Here is an 18,734-nt window from a genome sequence, read left to right on the forward strand (position 1 = left end):
TTTTCCCCAGCCAATGACCAAGTCAAGGGCACAAAAATGATAAAACATGGGTCAAGTTTTAAGCCCATTTAGTATTATTTGTGGGCTGTGTTTCATTCTATTCAACAGTTGGTGGGCCGGATCTAAACGGTCTCATACACGAGATCGATCCCATGGAAAACTATCTTTAGATACAAATACTAGTATATGGAATTTTAGAAAATTTTGAATATTTTATCGTTGCAGCACATCATATAATTCGGAAATAGAAGTAAAAATAAATAAAAGAACAAAACAAACTAAAATAAGATGCGTTACCAAATTAATCCTATAACCCTATCCAAAATCCAAGTGCTACAATTGTTACAGACGCAGACGATTCAACAGAGGTATATGCTGAATCGTCATTTCGAGGTACAACTCAAGCAGCGACACGTACAAACGCATCCATCGGGAAACAGGCACTGCAAAATCTGGAAGATCATCGAATTCTTGCATAGGGTTTTGAGATTATTCCCTGCGAATTGCAAATTGATGCACTTTCTCGCACCTATTTATGTGTGTTTGTGCGTCTGGAGTGAGGCTGAGCTTCAGTCCTGGGGAGTGAAAGCTGCGGATTCAATAACTGTTCTTGCATCGGTTGGATAAGGAAACTGTTTCGGATGGAGATTGATTCGCCGCCGGAATCCACCGCCTGGTCGCACTCGGATCTCGTTGTTCAGGTTGGTACTTCGCCGGGAAAAATCGGCGCGCTCGGTGTTTTGTGACGATCGATTTAGTGATTGGAGTCTGTGCGCCAGCTGAACTGTAATTGGTTTGCTGAAGGATTTGTTGCTTTTTTCTTAGAGAGAAGTTTGAGCTATCTTTGTACTTGAATATGATTAGAATACGAGACTTATTCCTAAATGTGAAGTTTTTCGAGAGAACCCTAGATCTTTGTGATGAATTTCAAGATTGAATTTTCCATCTGAGGTAGTGTGTAGCTTGTCAAAATTTAGGTTGTCGTTGAATTTGTTTGTGAACTTTGGTGTTTTCTGTTTGTGCTAAAATGAGACTCGACTTTGGAATAATCAGATTGTTATATAGTATGAATGGGTTTTTGCATGATCTAATTACAAGTTTTAATCGTTAGTATTTATTGTGAAAGATAACTGTTTAGTTCTTTCTGGGAAACTCGTTTTTGCTCTGAAATATGTAGAGCTCAATGTGAATTCCTCACTTTAAATATGAATTCTGTATTCCAGAGGCTTTCGCAGCTGGCTATTCCTAAACTGAACCAAGGACCACGTAGCATGGTTGAATTTGCAAGGAGTAACAGATCCCTTGTAGGAGAGTTGGTTTCCGCAATATTGCCAGCTGAAGAGGAGGAGGTGGATGAAGATGCATTTCACGAGAGTGTGATTTGGTTGCAGTGGTTGATGTTTGAGGATGAGCCGGAAGTGGCACTGGAGCAGCTGGCCAAAATGAGTGATAATGAGCGAGGTGTTTGTGGGGCTGTTTGGGGTAATAATGATATTGCATATCGCTGCCGAACATGTGAGCATGACCCAACATGTGCGATTTGTGTTCCTTGTTTTGAGAATGGAAACCACAAGGACCATGACTACTCTGTCATATATACTGGTGGAGGGTGCTGTGATTGTGGGGATATTACTGCATGGAAACGTGAAGGATTTTGTTCAAAGCACAAAGGTTCCGAGCAGATTCAACCACTTCCCAAGCATGTTGCAGAATCATTAGGGCCTGTCCTGGATTCATTGCTTAGTTACTGGAAAGACAAATTACTTTCTGCAAAAAATGTCTCTGAAGAGGGTCCTAGAATGGTTGGTCATACTGCTGAAAAGTGTGCCGAGGAGTTGACCTCCAGTGTGGTGGGGATGCTTTTGGACTTCTGTAAACACAGTGAAAGTTTGCTAAGTTTTATTTCTCAGAGAGTCTATTCTTCAGTAGGTTTATTGGATGTTCTGCTGAGGGCTGAGAGGTTCTTGAACACTAGTGTGGTTGGGAAGCTCCAAGAGCTACTTCTCAAAATGTTAGGGGAACCAATATTCAAATATGAATTCGCTAAAGTTTTTGTACTCTATTACCCAAGTATTGTAACTGCAGCCATAAATGAGGGCACTGACACTGCTTTCAAAAAATATCCACTCCTGTCAACATTCTCCGTCCAAATTTTGACTGTGCCCACTCTTACCCCACGTCTTGTAGAGGAAATGAATCTGCTAGGCATGCTGTTGCAATGTTTGGGAAGTATATTCACATATTGTGCCGGAGAAGATGGAAAACTGCTGGTATGCTATCTTGTACTTATATTATTCTGAACTGTACGGATAAAATTCTAATAACTATGAAAGCTTCCTTTGTACCACTTTTTCCGTTCGCTACAGTGATTGCTTATCATATTGAAGATATTTGAAATATTGACGAAATGCATATAAAAGAGATGTAGGATAATGAAAATCTAAACATATGTATCATTTATCCATGATTGATGCTCTACATCTTTGGTGATAGTCAGGAAATCCGAAATCCTATGTAAAATGAAGAGGGTGTTTGGCAAAATAAACTCCTAAATAGCTTATACGTTGTAAAAATTAGATCTAAGAGCTTATAAGCTCCTCCAAAAATAAGTTCCTCTACCCCAACTTATTTTTTCATAATCTTATATGCAACAATCATTTTACAAATATTTTTCAACTATGATTTGTTATTTCCACTATATACAATTTCAAATTCATCTCTCTTTAGTTTTCACTCTCTAACAAAGTTTTCTCTCTAGCACAACATCTCTCTCTAGCTTATAAGCTAAACTATCCAAACACTTTGACAACTTATAAGCTCTTGAGAAACTACATCTTATAAGTCTTGAAACATCTTAGCTGTTGGAGCTTCTAAGCTCTTTAAAATAGGCTTAGCCAAACACCCTCGAAGTATGACCTAAAAGATCACAATTAGTATGACTTTTGGAGCTACATTCTATTTGAAGCTTTTTTGGAGATGGTGATGGTCTTCACCTTGGCTTTTTGATTGAATTCCCTCATAGTCTTGTTCCCCAACATTCACTATCATGTTGCCATTTTTACATCCCTAGGTGAAACATCTAATAGTTTTTTTTTTTTTTTTTTTACTGTTGCAATCATCTTTGTTGCCTTGCTTCATTGATTTAGTATGTGAAGTGAATTACGACATTGTAACTTGTGAAATATGCAGTTCTGCTATTACTCATTTTATTTGTCATATGATATCTGATAACCAGCAGCGACCGTCGTTGGTCTATATCCGTGCAAAATGTGCAGTTTAGTTATTTTCTTGTTCTTTCTATCATCGTTTCCTATTAGGCTTTCGTTTCAGTTGATAGCCCCTTTTACACATGGGCTTAAGTAGTTAGGGTTTTGTTATAAATAGCACATCAATAAGCTAGTTAGGTTTTTAGAGTATGTGGCTGGCAGTATATTTAAATAGCACATCAAAAATACCACCATCCACATACTTTTGTTAATAGAGCCATCACTTGTAATTTTTGACCCAGGGTTCAGATGAAGCATGTGACCACTATCTATGCCTATGCTTAAATTATATTTGTACAATCTGGATTCTGTATGGGAATTGAAAAGTCCGGCTTCCTTACAATTTTGGAAAATCATCTTGGCTCTATGGAAAGATGAATAGTTATTGCACCAGTGCTTAGAAAATTTGTTGTCCTGAAAGGATTTAATGGTGATGGAAGCAAGGTAGTTAGTGGTCTTCTATTTGTTAGGTCAGGCATTCTACGATCTAACCGCAGATTGTTAACCAAGTTGTTGTTGAGCGAACTTAAGAAGTATTAGTTCTAGACAATTGTAAACTATTTTGCTTATATGGAAAAATTCTAATGATCACCCTGCCTATGTTTTGGCACTGGTTGACTAAATTAATGATGTGGCTCAACCTGTAGTTTGGTTTTTATTGTAATTAAAGTATGTGTATGGTAGTAATTTTGAATCTTTGTCCTGATACTCGAGTTCATTACGATGGGAAAAGTTTAAATGCAGCTGTTTTGCAGGTTACTAAGTGGGCAAACCTATATGAGACTACTCTTCGTGTGGTTGAAGATATTAGATTTGTCATGAGCCATTCTGCTGTACCCAAATATCTGTGTCAGCGCAGACGAGATTTGGTTAGAGCTTGGATGAGACTCTTGGCTTCTGTGCAAGGGATGAACACTCAAAAGAGAGAGACAGGCAGTCATGTAGAAGATGAAAATGAGAATGTTCATTTGCCTTTCGTACTATGTCATTCCATATCTAACATTCTTTCTCTTCAAGTGGCTGGGGCCTTCTCAGTCAGTGTTAACGATGATACTAGTGATGAAACTTTTATCAGCATGTATAAACAAGATCATGAAGACCAAGACAGCGTGAGACATGCCAAAGTAGGAAGGCTATCTCAAGAAAGCTCTGTCAGTAGTACTACGGGAAAGGGTGCAGTCGACCATGAGGTTAAGGCTGCTGATAGTTTTCCTGTCCCATCATCAGCTTTGTGGTTAGTATATGAGTGCTTGAGATCTCTCGAGAGTTGGCTGGGACTGGATAACACTTTGGGTCCTCTCAGTGCCTTATCCCTGAAGACAAGTGATGGCTCTATCAATAACTTTCTGGCTTTAAAAAGAACTCTCTCTAGATTCAGAAGAGGCAGATACATATTTAAATCATCCACTTCATCAGGTAGTAATCCTACCAATTTAAATGAGGCTCTTAGTAAATAATATGTTTTCACCATCTCATGGTTGCTTGAATCTTGGTGTAGGGTCTGAGAGTGGCCAGCCTGTGGGACAAATCGGGAATGGTGGTAGTGATGACAGCATCCTAGAAGGAGAGAGCACATCCGAACCAGAAGGACTGCGTGTTCTGAGTTTATCTGATTGGCCTGACATCACACATGATGTTGGTTCACAGGAAATATCTGTACACATTCCATTGCACCGCCTTCTTTCAATGGTTCTGCGGAGGGCACTTAAAGAATGTTTTGGTGAATCTGGATCGTCGCATGTCCTGAGTACTGGTTCTGCTTCTGCTGATCACTCATTTGTCAGACATGGTGACTTCCTTTGCCAGATTCTGGATGGGTCCCACCCTTGTGGGTTTTCTGCCTTTGTCATGGAGCATCCTCTGCGAATAAGGGTGTTCTGTGCACAGGTTCATGCTGGAATGTGGCGCAGAAATGGGGATGCTCCCATATTATTTAGTGAGTGGTACCGTTCAGTCCGCTGGTATGTATTGCCGCGATTGGTGGTACAACTATAATCATTTTCTGTCTGCTTATTTCATGATCTGGAAATTGCTTAGTCCATTTGGTTTCCTAATGCAGGTCCGAGCAAGGTCAAGAACTTGATCTCTTCTTGCTACAGTGTTGTGCTGCTTTAGCTCCACCTGATCTTTACATCCAGAGAATCCTAGAACGTTTTGGGCTATCAAACTATCTAACTCTTAATACTGAACAGTCTAGTGAGTATGTAGTTTCTTCCTGAACTTGTCCTCTGTACAATTTTTATTGAGAACGATCTTCTATCATCTCCCATTAAGCCTTGCAACAAGTTGGAATAAGTGCTGTATGTAATGTTTCTTCTACTATTGTTTTGTAGAAAACAAATATATATGTTTCTCACATTTTCTTAGTTTTTCTTAAGATTCCTAAGAACCTATTTGGAGATTATGCTTGCTTAAGATGTAGTGGAACACTACAATTCATGCTACAAAGTCAATCTATTATGAGTCTGTGATTTTAATAAATTTGCATACTTAATATGTGGATGCTGTTGCATGAAATGATTGTCTTCCTAAGAAATGGTCTGAAGAAAATTTTATGTACAAGTATAGAGTTTGAATTAGGGAAACGCTCATGTCTACAAATGCTTTGTAGGTGCATACCGGTATCTCACAAAATATTCCTATATTGCCTTCTTCATAGTGCTCTGGTTACGACTTATAAAAGCATTTGTTAATAAGCAGTTGCATTTGCCTTAACATTATTTTGAGCAGTGGTGTTTTCCTGATATGATATTTATTAACGTAGCTGCAGTGGTCGCCCAGTTCCTGATAATTTCATGCTTGTACATTCCACTATTTTGTATGATCGTATCCCTGGCTCCCTTGTAGGCTCGCACAATTCTAAATAATTCATGCTTGTATATTTCTTTATTTTGTATCCCTGTCCCTCATTGTGGGTTTCAATCATGGCAATATCTTTGCAATCTAATTTTCAGGCACGAACCAATTCTAGTTGCTGAAATGCTTACTCTTCTGATACAAATTGTGAAAGAGCGAAGGTTTTGTGGGCTAACAACTGCAGAGTGTTTGCAAAGAGAGTTGGTATACAAACTCGCTATTGGAGATTCTACTCGTAGTCAGCTTGTCAAATCTCTTCCTCGAGATCTTTCAAAAGTTGATGAACTTCAAGAAGTGTTGGATAGAGTTGCAGAATATTCCCACCCATCTGGCATGACACAGGTATGATGGTGAATATCATGACTGTCATTGGTATAAAGTACAGTGCAGTTGTGTTGACTTTCGGTTATTTCAGGGCATGTATAAATTACGATCATCATACTGGAAGGACCTTGATTTATATCATCCTCGCTGGAACTTGAGGGATCAACAAGCAGCAGAAGAGAGATACTTACGGTTTTGTAATGTTTCGGCGTTGTCCGCTCAACTTCCTAGATGGACAAAAATTTATCCTCCTCTCAGGGGCATATCTAAAATAGCTACTTGTAAGACACTCCTCCAAATTGTTCGTGCAGTTCTGTTTTTTGCTGCATTCTCCGAGAAGCTCGCTACCCCACGTGCTCCGGATGGTGTCCTTTTAACTGCATTGCATTTGTTGGCCCTTGCACTGGATGTCTGTCGATTACAGAAACAATTGGGTGACCCATTTTGTTATGTGGGTGATATCATTCCAGTTTTGGCTTTTGCCAGTGAAGAAATACCTACTAGCAAATATGGTGATCAGAGCTTGTTGTCACTCCTTGTCATTTTGATGCGGATGCATGAGAAAGAAAATGCACAGAACTTCATGGAAGCTGGCAATTTTAATCTGTCGTCTGTAGTTATGGATATAATCAAGGCCTTTGTGGCACTTGAACCAGCATGCATGACCAAATTGCAGAAACTTGCACCACACTTAGCCAATCAATTTTCAAAATCTATTTCAAACGATAATGCTAGAGACATGGATTTATCAGATGATGGTGAAAAGCGCAAAGCAAAGTCTCGTGAGAGACAAGCTGCTATATTGGTAGGCATTTTATTTTTGTTTTTGATATATTACTTACAGCTATTAAGCAGCTAATTTAATAGTTCAGTGGAATGATCTACTATTACTTTTTGAGGAATGATCTATTATTCTTATTAGGTAATATGTAAAGTTCTGCTGTGCACCTTTATGGAGTCTTTTGGTATTTGAAAACACCCAGCCGTGCGTTATTATCTCAGTTGCACTTAGGAAATTGATGTTTAAAGATTATTTGCTCTAACTTGTGTGTGTCTTTCATTTCTGTGGTCATTCTCTCTAATATCTGATGGCTGTTTTGCACTAGAAATTTCAAAACCCTGAAACTTGGGCCACAAAACCCGTATGGACACCTAAGTCTTCTCTATGGCCTCCAGTTCACTTAGTTGGTTGCTTATTGTTTGGTTGGTTGTAAGAAGAAAGTTGAAATTGAGTGTTTCATTACGACATTGTAGGACTTCACTTTTGTAGCCACAAAAAATCTTCGCATGGGTTTGCTTACAATCATTAGTCTTTATATTGCTTTAATGCTTTATGTAAGTAGCAGAATTTGCACTCATCACATCTAAAATTGGTACAGGAAAAGATGAGAGCCCAGCAATCCAAGTTTCTGGAGAGCTTTAATTCCAGCAGAGATGATGAGATGGAAGATGCCCCTGAGCAAGAAGTATGTGATTCTGAAGTCAGTAATGACATCCAGGAGTCTGCTCAAGTCACTTGCTCCCTGTGCCATGATCCTAAGTCTAAGAATCCAGTATCATACTTGGTTCTTCTCCAAGTAAGTGAATGTGTCTTGTGTTATTGTGCCATGTTGATTCTGATTGATGTCTTATGGTACTTGTTACAGCGAACACCAACTAATCCCAGTCATTAAATAAATCTAGAATGATGTCATTCTGACTCTTTCTCTCTTTGGAATGAAGAAATCCAGGCTATTGAGTTTTGTTGAACGTGGCCCCCCTTCATGGGATCGAGTTAGCCGGTCTGGTAAAGAGCTTATCTCAGATGATAAGACCCCAAGCAGTGATTTATCACAAAGCAGTATCCCTGATAGCTCAGAGGTCTCGTTATCTCAGTTTGAAGATTTGGTTCAGAGTGCTCTAAATGATTTTGCTTCTACTGGACGACCTCAGGAAGTGAATGCTTTTACGGAGTATGTCAAAGCTCGATTCCCTACCATTAAGAATATTCAACTACCTTGTGTTTCGAAGGACACAAGGGAGAGGAAAATATCCCCTTTCGAGACATTGGAACAGGAGATGTATCTGTCAATCAGGAGGTTCCAATCCAGTTCAAACGGTTCAGATTCTCACAAAGAGAACGAACATTGTTCAACCACCGGAAGCAGCAGTGCTGAATCCCTTCTGCTTGGTAAATACATGGCTGGTATCCCTAAAGAGCCACGGGATAACCCTTTGGCTTCACAGAGCGGCTCTTGCAGTGATTGGATGAAACTGAAATCCGGTATACTGCATCCCAGATATGATAATTTTGGTCCAACTGGTGCTGATGGAATTTATGTTTCTTCCTGCGGACATGCTGTGCATCAAGGATGTCTGGATCGTTATTTATCATCATTAAGGGAGAGGTAGACCTATCTGATCCCCATTTCTTCTCTGTCTTCAAAGTTGAAATACGTTCTTGCTACCTTTTTCCTTTATTAGTGCATTCAATTTGACAGAGTCCACTAAGAGGGTTAATGAATGAGGCATGTTTTAAGGCTGTTATTTGCTCAGATTTTTTTCACCCCATTGGGATAAACATTGAATTATTGCTTTTTAGTGTATATGGAAGAGCATGGTAGTACTAGTAAATTTCTGGATCAATTATATGTAATAGGAAATACCTGATACATCAATACAAATGATTTAATGATTTATTCATTTGTTAAGACTGTAAGAGAAAGTTTAAAATATAACCTGCAATATGAACCTTCATAGCTTTTGTCTCAATTACATGAGCTTAACTTGTTATGTATGAGAATCTTTTTATGTTATCAAATTACACATGGTTTTCATGTCTTTTCTCTGGCATTAATCTTGAGTTTGAATTGGATGTTAGAAAATTATGTATTTCGTACTTAATTTATTTAATCTGAATGTTCCATGGATGTGATTTGTTACTTTTCACATCATGAGGAACCTTTAACACCAACAGTCCAGGGAGATAGAAAACTCATTAATTCTTACACATAACTTTAGGGCATCTTTCCCATGCAGATGTTCTAATCTCCTTTGCTGGGGTGCCAAAAAACATCTGTCTGTTTACCAGATAAGGCTTATTACTTTTTCATAATGCCTCCTGGTGGTAATTGAAGGTTATATACTGAAATGTAATAGGTCTTAGTCTTGTTTCATGCTCTCATGCTGATAATAAATCGCTGCTTGAACACCAATGGCCTGGCTCTTCATCCTAGGCCTTGAATAGCTTCTTAGAAAGTGCCAAGTTGTTGATGTTTGGTAGCAGCAAACCCTGCTACCATATTTATTGGCCTTATGAATTTGTTATTCTCTGAAAAGTTTTTCTTGCCATTAGCCCCCCTATCCATTTGTTTGGCCTTATCCATTTCTGTAATTCATTGTATGAGGATTGCTTTCTTTTTAGTCTATCCAATTGCTTGGTCTTCCAATTTCTTATTTACTAGATCGACCAATCCCTTCTGATTCCCCTCAGAAACTTACCTTGGAATGTCATCCTAACAATCATTTATCTTTTCTGATTCGCTCCCCTTGTGGCCTAGGGAAGGATAGCCCATCCATTTCCTTCTAGATTGAACTTTTTATTTTAACAAATCATCATTGAAAGTGAGAAGAACGAAATTGTGATATATCATAATATATATATATATATATATATACACACACACACATAATCATGGTGCAGACTTGCAGGTGTCCGATTCCTATGAATTCTATTTATATGCTTTGGGATGGGCCTGAATTCATGACTCACCAAGAATGTTATTTTAGACAAGCATGGTCACTCTTCTGTCCAGTGTGTTTAAGCTTTTATATCTTGTTAAATATTCCTCATAAGTCTTAATGAATGACCTTTCATTCGGTATCTCTAGTGTTATACATAGTTGCCTCTATTGGAGTGTTTAATATGTTGTCTATGTTCTACAGATATATTAGAAGAATCGTATTTGAAGGGGGCCACATTGTGGATCCGGATCAGGTAGAGTTTTTCTATTTTCTGTACTTTGACTGTTGAGGGTAAGATTGCTTTGGTAATGTTCTCATGTTTTGGCAGGGTGAGTTCCTTTGTCCGGTGTGTCGGGGACTTGCTAATTCTGTCCTGCCAGCTTTGCCTGGAGATAAAAGAAGGATGCCTCAGCTGCCTGCTGGTTCAACCATTAATTTCACAAGTGTGAGTAGCCCCTTGAATTTCTCTGACATCGGCCATTGTCTTCGCCTCCAAGATGCTTTATCACTCTTACAAACGGCTGCAAGTGTTGCTGGAGATCAGGAGAGTTTAAAAGCTGTACCAACACGAAATTTAAAGATAAAGCCAAATCTTGAACCTATCATTCGTTTGTTATGTGCGATGTATTATCCTGGCCAAGATAAGATTTTAGATACTGGTAGGATAAGTCATCCATTGATTCTATGGGACACGCTGAAGTACTCTCTTATATCAGCTGAAATTGCAGCTCGATCTAGAAAGAATTCATTGAGTCCAAATTACAGCATTGGTTCTTTGTACAAGGAGCTCCACTCTTCGAGTGGTTTTATCTTATCCTTGCTGTTAGATGTAACTCAGAGCGCAAAGACAACAAATCCTCAGGCAGTCCTATTAAGATTTCAAGGCATCCAGCTGTTTGCTAAATCTCTATTGCCTGGTACTTATCCAAATGGATTGTGCAGTTACTCTACCCAGCATGGAGGTATGACTGTCTGTTGATTGCTTTATCAAGTTCACTTTGGTGAATTCTTATCCTTCAAGATCTGTCTCTATGTCGTGCAGATACCAAAATGGGAAGTCATTTTAATAATGTTCTAATAAAAAGTTTTGACCAGTATATCCACTCATAGGATTATTTGTGTTATTTTGGGAATTCTTATATCTGCTACATGTTAATTTATTAAGGGTAATATCACTTTAAACCTCAAACTATTTTCCCACTATCAATTATATCCTGAACTATTGAAAATATATTTTTTTTAAACCTTGAACTATCAATTTTGTATCAATTGTACCATTCGTCCATTTTTTTGCTCCGAAAATGTGACGTGGCTCGCCGGATGCCACAATGTATTTAGAATTATTCTTTTTTAACCTATGTTGTACTAAACGACGTCATTATATGCCTTACTAATTGAAAATTCAAAGGGTGAAAAATGGATGAAGGGTATAATTAATACAAGATTTATAGTTCAAGGTTTAAAAAAATATTTTCGATAGTTCAGGATATAAGTGACTTACAACACTTATTGGGCCCTTTCAAATTATGTTATATAAGAAATTGTAATTGCAATATGTGGAAATAAATATTTTCCGTTGCTTGAAAAATTACCAATATAAATATGTTTGGATAGGATGGCCAAGGTGCAGCTACTTGAACTTCTCTCTTATAAATGCTTCTAATTACTTGCTGTCAATGGATATATATTCCAATTCTACACCGTGCTTTCTTATTTCTGTAATTAGTGATTATACGGGTATGAATTCAATATCAATAATATATAGATGATGATTGTCAGGAGCAAATCCATTATATGTGGCGGAGCACTTTGTGTGTGTGGTATGTCTATGTGTGATTGGATTGCTGGTGTTTTCGTTTGTACAGCAGTTGTAAGTTATTTGTTTTTGTTCGGGCTGTTCTAGTTTCTCATTTATTCCATTATGACAAGCAGGTAATATGCTTTATATCTTGGAAAATGCTGAATTGGAAGCAGAGTATCCAGATATTCAACTATGGAGACAAGCACATGAACCTATTATTGCTCGTGATGCCTTTTCATCATTTATGTGGATACTATTCTGTCTTCCATGGCCAATGTTATCTTGCAAGGAATCTTATTTGTCCCTTGTGCATGTTTTCTATGTAGTTTCCATAACCCAGGTATCAAGATTTTCCCTTTTGGTTTTAATAGTGCTTGCTGCAGCACATGAATTTTAACCACCTTGTGTGACAGGCCATACTCACATGTTATAGCACAAGAGAAAGCATTCAAACTGAAGTGGAAGTCTCTGATAATTTATTTGCTGACATACGCCGACTGATTGGGGAGCATCAAGAAGCTATGCCATTTTTCAAGTCAAACTGTGTTAATTCTGCATATAATATCAATGATTCGATTCGGAGTTTGACATTTCCTTACTTACGAAGATGTGCCTTGCTTTGGAAACTAATAAACACCTCTAACATAATGCCGTTTGGTGATGAGGCCCATGCCTGGGATGGATCTCCATGTACAGTTAATGACATGGAGTATGTTACTAATACGATGGAAGAGCTTCTGGAGGTTCAAAAGGTGGAGAAGATGTTCAATATTCCTCCCCTGGATATCATCATCAATGATGAAGTATCACGATCGACAGCTTCCAGATGGGTGGGCCATTTCTGCGAAGTGTTTGAAGCTCATAAATCTTCTCAAGCTTTGAGAAGTTCTCCAGCAGTCCCATTTAAGCTGATGCTTTTGCCTCATGTCTACCAGGATCTGTTGCAAAGGTTGAGTTGCGACTTATTATTGTTCCTGCATTGCTTTTGTTTCCCAATTTTTTTTGTGGAGCTACACTAACCAATCACCTGGTTTGTTTGCTTACATCAGGTATTTTAAGAAGTGTTGCCCTGAATGTGGAGCTTTGAAGGAGGAGCCTGCACTGTGCTTGCTTTGTGGTAAATTATGCTCTCCAAACTGGAAAACATGCTGCAGGTACTTATACAAGTTCACATCATGTCATTGGTTTACCTTTATATTTAGATTCATGCTCTCCAAACTGGAAAACTTGCTGCAGGTATTTATACAAGTTCGCATCATGTCATTGGTTTACAGAGTTTCTGTTAAGCTTTTTTTGGTCTTTTAGGGTGCATATGTGTGTGGGGAGAGAGGTTGTGTGTTCCTTGCTGGGCATCTTTATCTGTTTCTGACCCTTTTCACATGTTTCTGTTTATTTTTAAAGAGAAAGCACTTGTCAGACACATGCGTCGGCCTGTGGTGCGGGCATCGGGGTCTTCCTTTTAATTAGAGTATGTATTACTTTTGAGCAAGTTATCACGCGCTATTTGCTAATACATCTTTTTTTATCTCTTCTTTGGTTGTAGTTTAGTATCCTCAGGGTACTAATGTTTGAAATATTTGTTTCAGAGGACTACAATCTTGCTTCAGAGATCTGCACGTCAGGCACCTTGGCCTTCTCCTTACTTGGATGCATTTGGTGAAGAGGTAAATAGATCTCTTCGAGAGTTGGCATATTACATTATTACTTGAGTAATTTCTTGATAAGTTGACGTACTACTGTATACAATAACCTGATATATGTGGGTTGACATGTAATTCCCCAAAGGTAACTCTAGTACGCCTTTGTTTTTACTTTAAGTTCAGGGACTCATTGTGTGGCGACATTTACATTGGTTTTGAGTACGTATTAGATATTTAAAAAATAAGTGGGAAATTGGTAATGATTAAGAAAGTAAAAAGATCTGACCCTGAAAAAAGGAAGATTCAGTGGTTCAATTTCCTATCTATTTGATTGGATCAAATTAACTCAATTCTTTGGAAGTGAATAGGTTACCATATATTGACTAAATTTAGCAAACAACAGGAACTCTGCAGAATTTTCTGATGCTTGGATAAGATCTCTTACCTTTCATTTATGTCTGAAATAGAAATGTAGGTTTAATGATGCTAAGTTATTGAGAGAATCTGACATTTCTAGTTCGGTTTGGGTCCATGTGTAAAAGACTTTGACTCTAGATCGTTTTACTTGGAATCCTTTGGAAGTTGCAACTCATGCGAAGGCCAATTTTGTATTCTCTTATCAAATCTTTTTGTTCCGGTTTTCAGTATCACTGTGGATCTCTGAGGTTCTCACAGATCCACTCGGTTATGTTTCGCTACTATTATTTGGTGTAACCGTGTAAGAATATATCTGTATTGAAGTGTGCAGCCTCTAATTTGGGTTGATAGCACTTTCTATGTTCGACTCTATTTGTCCTGTGAAGTTCTAATGGTTCATGTACTCAACTGACGGACTATCATTGAATATCCATTTAGGTGATAATTACTTTGATAGTACTGAACCAAGCTGAAGTAAGGTTATGATTTTTATCCATGAAACTAGTAAACGATTTGAATAAAAACTTGGTTCGAATTTAATTGTTTACTGTAAATTATCATGCCAGCTAAGAGCACGGGAAACAATTTCACTAGGCAACATACTTTTGCCATCATGCTGTGTATGAGGGTGGTTATGCCTCGTATTAGCCAATACGGCTCTGTTAATTTCATTTACATCTTGCAGGATGTTGAGATGCATCGGGGGAAGCCGCTGTTTCTAAGTCAAGAAAGATATGCAGCCTTAACACATATGGTATGCTGGCAATTTTGTGTTCGACTCATTCGTATCTCATGTCAACCTTATAATGATTGAGAAAGATGGTGATGTTCAAATTAGCTATTTTTGGGTGGTGACTTGCTGCTTCTCTATGACATAATTTTCTGTAACCTCCAGATTTAGCTTGGAAGGATTAACCCATGAATTGAATATGGATTTATCTTACGTTCATGACGGTATTGTGCTATATTTTGTGAAGGCAAAACATGTTGACTGAAATGTTCTCGTCTTCATCCAGACTGACTTCTGAATGCAAGATAGCCTTGAAGCATTAATGCGCTGAAATTCACCCTCTTTCAATAATGATAGTGTTGTGCTTTCTTGAAACGAACTCTGTATTGCTTTTGTTATTACTCTTGTTTACTGATTCTGCTATTTAGGTGGCTTCTCATGGGCTTGATCGAAGCTCGAAGGTGCTTCGACAAACAACAATCGGTTCTTTTTTCATGTTTTAGGCCGTTGATGTGAATGACCAGACATTCTTCTGATGAGGTCAGGTTTTGTAATATTCATTTTCAGCTGGAATTCTGTTTTGATCATCAACTATTTCAACTATTATCTTCATTATTTTCCAACTGAACGTTGCAGGTAGTATAGCATTCAAATTCTTGAATCATAGATTATCTAAATTTCATGATTCGAGCTTCAATACAAGGTCAGGAAATCAGTGGCAGGATTCAATACTCGAATGTACAGACTTGATACAGGTTAGCTTGTTTTGGATTGTCGGATTAAATTATTTTCTCCCAAACCCGATGCAACTTCTTGCAACTGTTCAACGAGAGATTAACCTCCGTTGAGCAGTTTTTGTGTGATTATCCGTGCAACTCAGAATGGGCAAGGCAATGCTGCTTGATCGTTTAAGAAAATTACTAATATGGCTACTCTCATCCACAAAAGAAAATAAATAACGCAGCTAACGCATGCTGTTTGTGAGGTGGCATTACATGATTACTGATGCATCCAGTTTTTTCCACAGGTTATATAAATTATGATACTATTCATCTGGTAATGCGTTCCTGGCTGTGGTTTTCTGGCGAACGTCGGCTATCTCCTCATCAGTAGAAGATATATTTATATATATATGTCATGTATAGAATTTGCTCTACTATTCTGCATGTGAGTTATGACACGATGATTTTGCTGTAAATTTTCTATGGATGCCTTTATTAAATGTTAGAATGTTCTGCCATGTGTTCGTGTGTTGGTCAAGCGGTAGAGTGGTTAATGTTTAAGGCTAAAGGTTTTGAATTCAAGTTCATTGTGGCGATGTTTTTTAACTTATTTATTTAATATTGTTAATTTATCAATAAAAGAAAGAAAGTTTTGCCATCCACTTGCTGCACGTTTCAAGCCAAAAACTCTTATTTAATCAACTTAAGTTGAATAAAATCATGTCTAATTAAATTTTACTAATAAATCAATTGTCACAATTTTTCTAAATTAGATACAAATTTGATTTAAAAAAAAATCAATATATAACAAGAATTGAAACAAATATGACGAAAGCTTAGATGTGGTAGTCGCACATAAGCTAATAGGACATACGTGACTCGTGAGTGTCCTAATATTACGATTCACGAATATCCCTAGTAGAGTGCTGTAATAGGGGATTGACCAGTGTCTTATTACAATTTGTGTGTAATAAAATTTTTCATAAAATCAAATAAGTTTTTTTTTTTTTTTAGATGAAATAAGAGTTTAAAACTTTTTATTTATAAATAAGATTTTGCTTAAATACAAATTAAATTTTTCATAAAATTAAATAAGATTTTTTATTTGTAATAAGATTGTGCTCGAATATAAATCAGATTTTTTTGTAGAATTAAATAAAGCTTTTTTCCTAAGAGTAAATATGAAAATTTATGAACTTGGAATTTGTTGTGGTGTTGAGTTTGCAAAATGTAAGGCTCAATGTTGGCCTATATGCAAGGCCGGTTCTGAGATTTCAAGGGCCTAGGTGAAACGAAAAATAGGGGCCTATAAATTTCTCTAATACCTTATTTCTCACTTGAAAAATCTTGTTGCTTCAAGAATAAATTTCTCTAATACCTTATTTTCACCGCATAAAATTTCTAACATTTTTTAAGTTAATAGTCACTTAGAAACAAGAAAAGAACAAAACATGAAAAAGAGTAAAGTGTGAGATGAGAGAGCAAAACATAGGAGACCAGCACAATGCAAGTTAGATTCTTTTATTATAATCAATTCAAGATTACTAGTAATTTTTTTATGATTAATACAAAATGTATTATAATTAATGAATTTATTTTAAAATTTGGGGCCCCTCAACTTTGGGGCCCTAGGCCTTTGCCCCATTTGACATATAGAAGGGTCGACCTGCCTATATGTTGTGACTTGTGAGATGGAAGGGAATTATCAACATCAGCGATATGTTGCTACTGTTTCGCCAAGAGGGAGAACTGGATGAGAGTTGCAGACGGACAATGTCAGCAGCGATTGGTGATTATTGGTCGTTTTTCATGATTGAGAAGAGGAGGTCAAAATACACATAATACAATAAATTATATTCCCTTCATCCCATTAAAAGTGACTTATATTTCATTTTGGGTTGCACCACTATAAGCAGGGACGGATCCAGATTTTTTTTTATTATGGAGGCTCAAAATAACTATAAGGGAAAAGGTGCAGATTGGCCCCCGAAGTAGTAGCCCCTATAGCGTATAACCCCTCTTACTCACTGTGTGTGCAACTAAACCCCTGAACTCCGAGAAAAGGGTGCAGATTCCCCCCTCTGACCTAACGCCGTTAACGGCCGTTAGTCAACTTTCTTTTCTTTTTTTTAATTATCTCTCATCTCTCTTTTCTCTCAAAAAGTCACGCACAAAAAAATAGGGAGCTCTCCTCCTCCAAAATCTGATCACCGTCGCCGCTGATTCAAGCTCCGGCGAGGCCAGGCGAGGCTAGCCGAGGGTGCCGCCCCTTTCCTTCTCTCCTGGGCCCTAAACCCCGGAGCTCTCTCGGCTACACACGCTCAGCGTCAAGGGCGAGCCCTAATTCTCCCCTTCCGTCCGAAATCGCCGCCGCGATATCCGGCAAACCGGCCGCCTACCGCCAACGACACCCACCGCATGCTCTCTCTCTCTCTCAATCTGTGACAGATCGCGAGCCCTAGCTTTTCTCGATGAGGAGTCGCCTATATCTCTCAAATACGGCGAAATCGCCGCCATCGCTGCTAAAAGTCCGGCAAGCAACCAATCCATGGCTCCAGTGCAGCCGCACCCGGCCGGAGAGCTACCTCCTGCTCGATTCTCTTCTAAAGAGGACGAAGGATTGAACCTTAGCACCGGCCTGCCTCCACCGCTCAAATTTTGAACTGAAGAGCGCCTGCGCACGCTCCCCATCACCACCGACTGCTCTCTCTCAAACTTGCGGTCGTCCTCTGTGCTTTGCTTCAACAAAAGACAGCGCGAAGGTCGCCCCCAAATCACGCCGCAAAAGCAAGCGTGCCGCCTCGAAGCTTCGCGAGTTTGTGATGTTTGGCAAGGCGTCAGCGCCGTCACCAAATTTGACGCCTCTCACAATGTAACTATCATAACCTCCTTATTTTCGCTATTTCTATATAATGTCGATTTGATTGGAATTGGAATTGGATTAATCGTTTGTGTTGCTAATAAAAGATGATCCAACAACCTGGTGATTCAACCACCGTTAGCGGCGGTGCAGTGGCCGAGAGAGAAAGAGGGCTGAGTGAGAGAGATGAGAGTTAATTATAAAAAAAAAAAAAGGGTTGACTAACGGCTGTTAACGACGTTAGGTCAGAGGGGAGAATTTGCACCCTTTTCTCGGAGTTCAGGGGCTACTACTTCGGGGGCTAATCTGCACCTTTTCCCTAACTATAAATATAAAATTTTAATTGTGTGCTGGACACAAATTTTAATCAAGTTGCTAAATTTATTGTAAGTAGA

General features: G+C 38.3%; 1 protein-coding gene across 1 annotated transcript; it reads left to right on the forward strand.

Annotated features, from left to right (window-relative positions):
* Window positions 1–245: 245 nt before the first annotated feature.
* On the forward strand, window positions 246–15,997 carry LOC131016667 (E3 ubiquitin-protein ligase PRT6). Its single transcript, XM_057945372.1, has 20 exons — window positions 246–701; window positions 1,224–2,270; window positions 4,022–4,682; window positions 4,765–5,227; window positions 5,326–5,466; window positions 6,221–6,464; window positions 6,538–7,251; window positions 7,826–8,023; window positions 8,169–8,833; window positions 10,371–10,422; window positions 10,498–11,131; window positions 12,102–12,310; window positions 12,384–12,919; window positions 13,020–13,124; window positions 13,372–13,438; window positions 13,557–13,634; window positions 14,713–14,781; window positions 15,186–15,297; window positions 15,394–15,512; window positions 15,785–15,997. The coding sequence occupies exons 1-18, from the start codon at window positions 642–644 to the stop codon at window positions 15,258–15,260; spliced, it is 6,018 nt and encodes a 2,005-aa protein (XP_057801355.1). The 5' UTR covers window positions 246–641; the 3' UTR covers window positions 15,261–15,297; window positions 15,394–15,512; window positions 15,785–15,997.
* The last annotated feature ends 2,737 nt before the right edge of the window (window positions 15,998–18,734 follow it).

This window comes from Salvia miltiorrhiza, chromosome 3 (genome assembly GCF_028751815.1).
Source record: "Salvia miltiorrhiza cultivar Shanhuang (shh) chromosome 3, IMPLAD_Smil_shh, whole genome shotgun sequence".
Taxonomy (NCBI): domain Eukaryota; kingdom Viridiplantae; phylum Streptophyta; class Magnoliopsida; order Lamiales; family Lamiaceae; genus Salvia; species Salvia miltiorrhiza.

Bases quoted from the DNA above. Each gene is read 5' to 3' on its own strand.
- LOC131016667 (XM_057945372.1), top strand. From the start codon at position 642: ATGGAGATTGATTCGCCGCCGGAATCCACCGCCTGGTCGCACTCGGAT. The intron at 702-1,223 runs GTTGGTACTTCG...TCTGTATTCCAG, and splicing joins ACTCGGATCTCGTTGTTCAG to AGGCTTTCGCAGCTGGCTAT. The intron at 14,782-15,185 runs GTATGCTGGCAA...TCTGCTATTTAG, and splicing joins ATGCAGCCTTAACACATATG to GTGGCTTCTCATGGGCTTGA.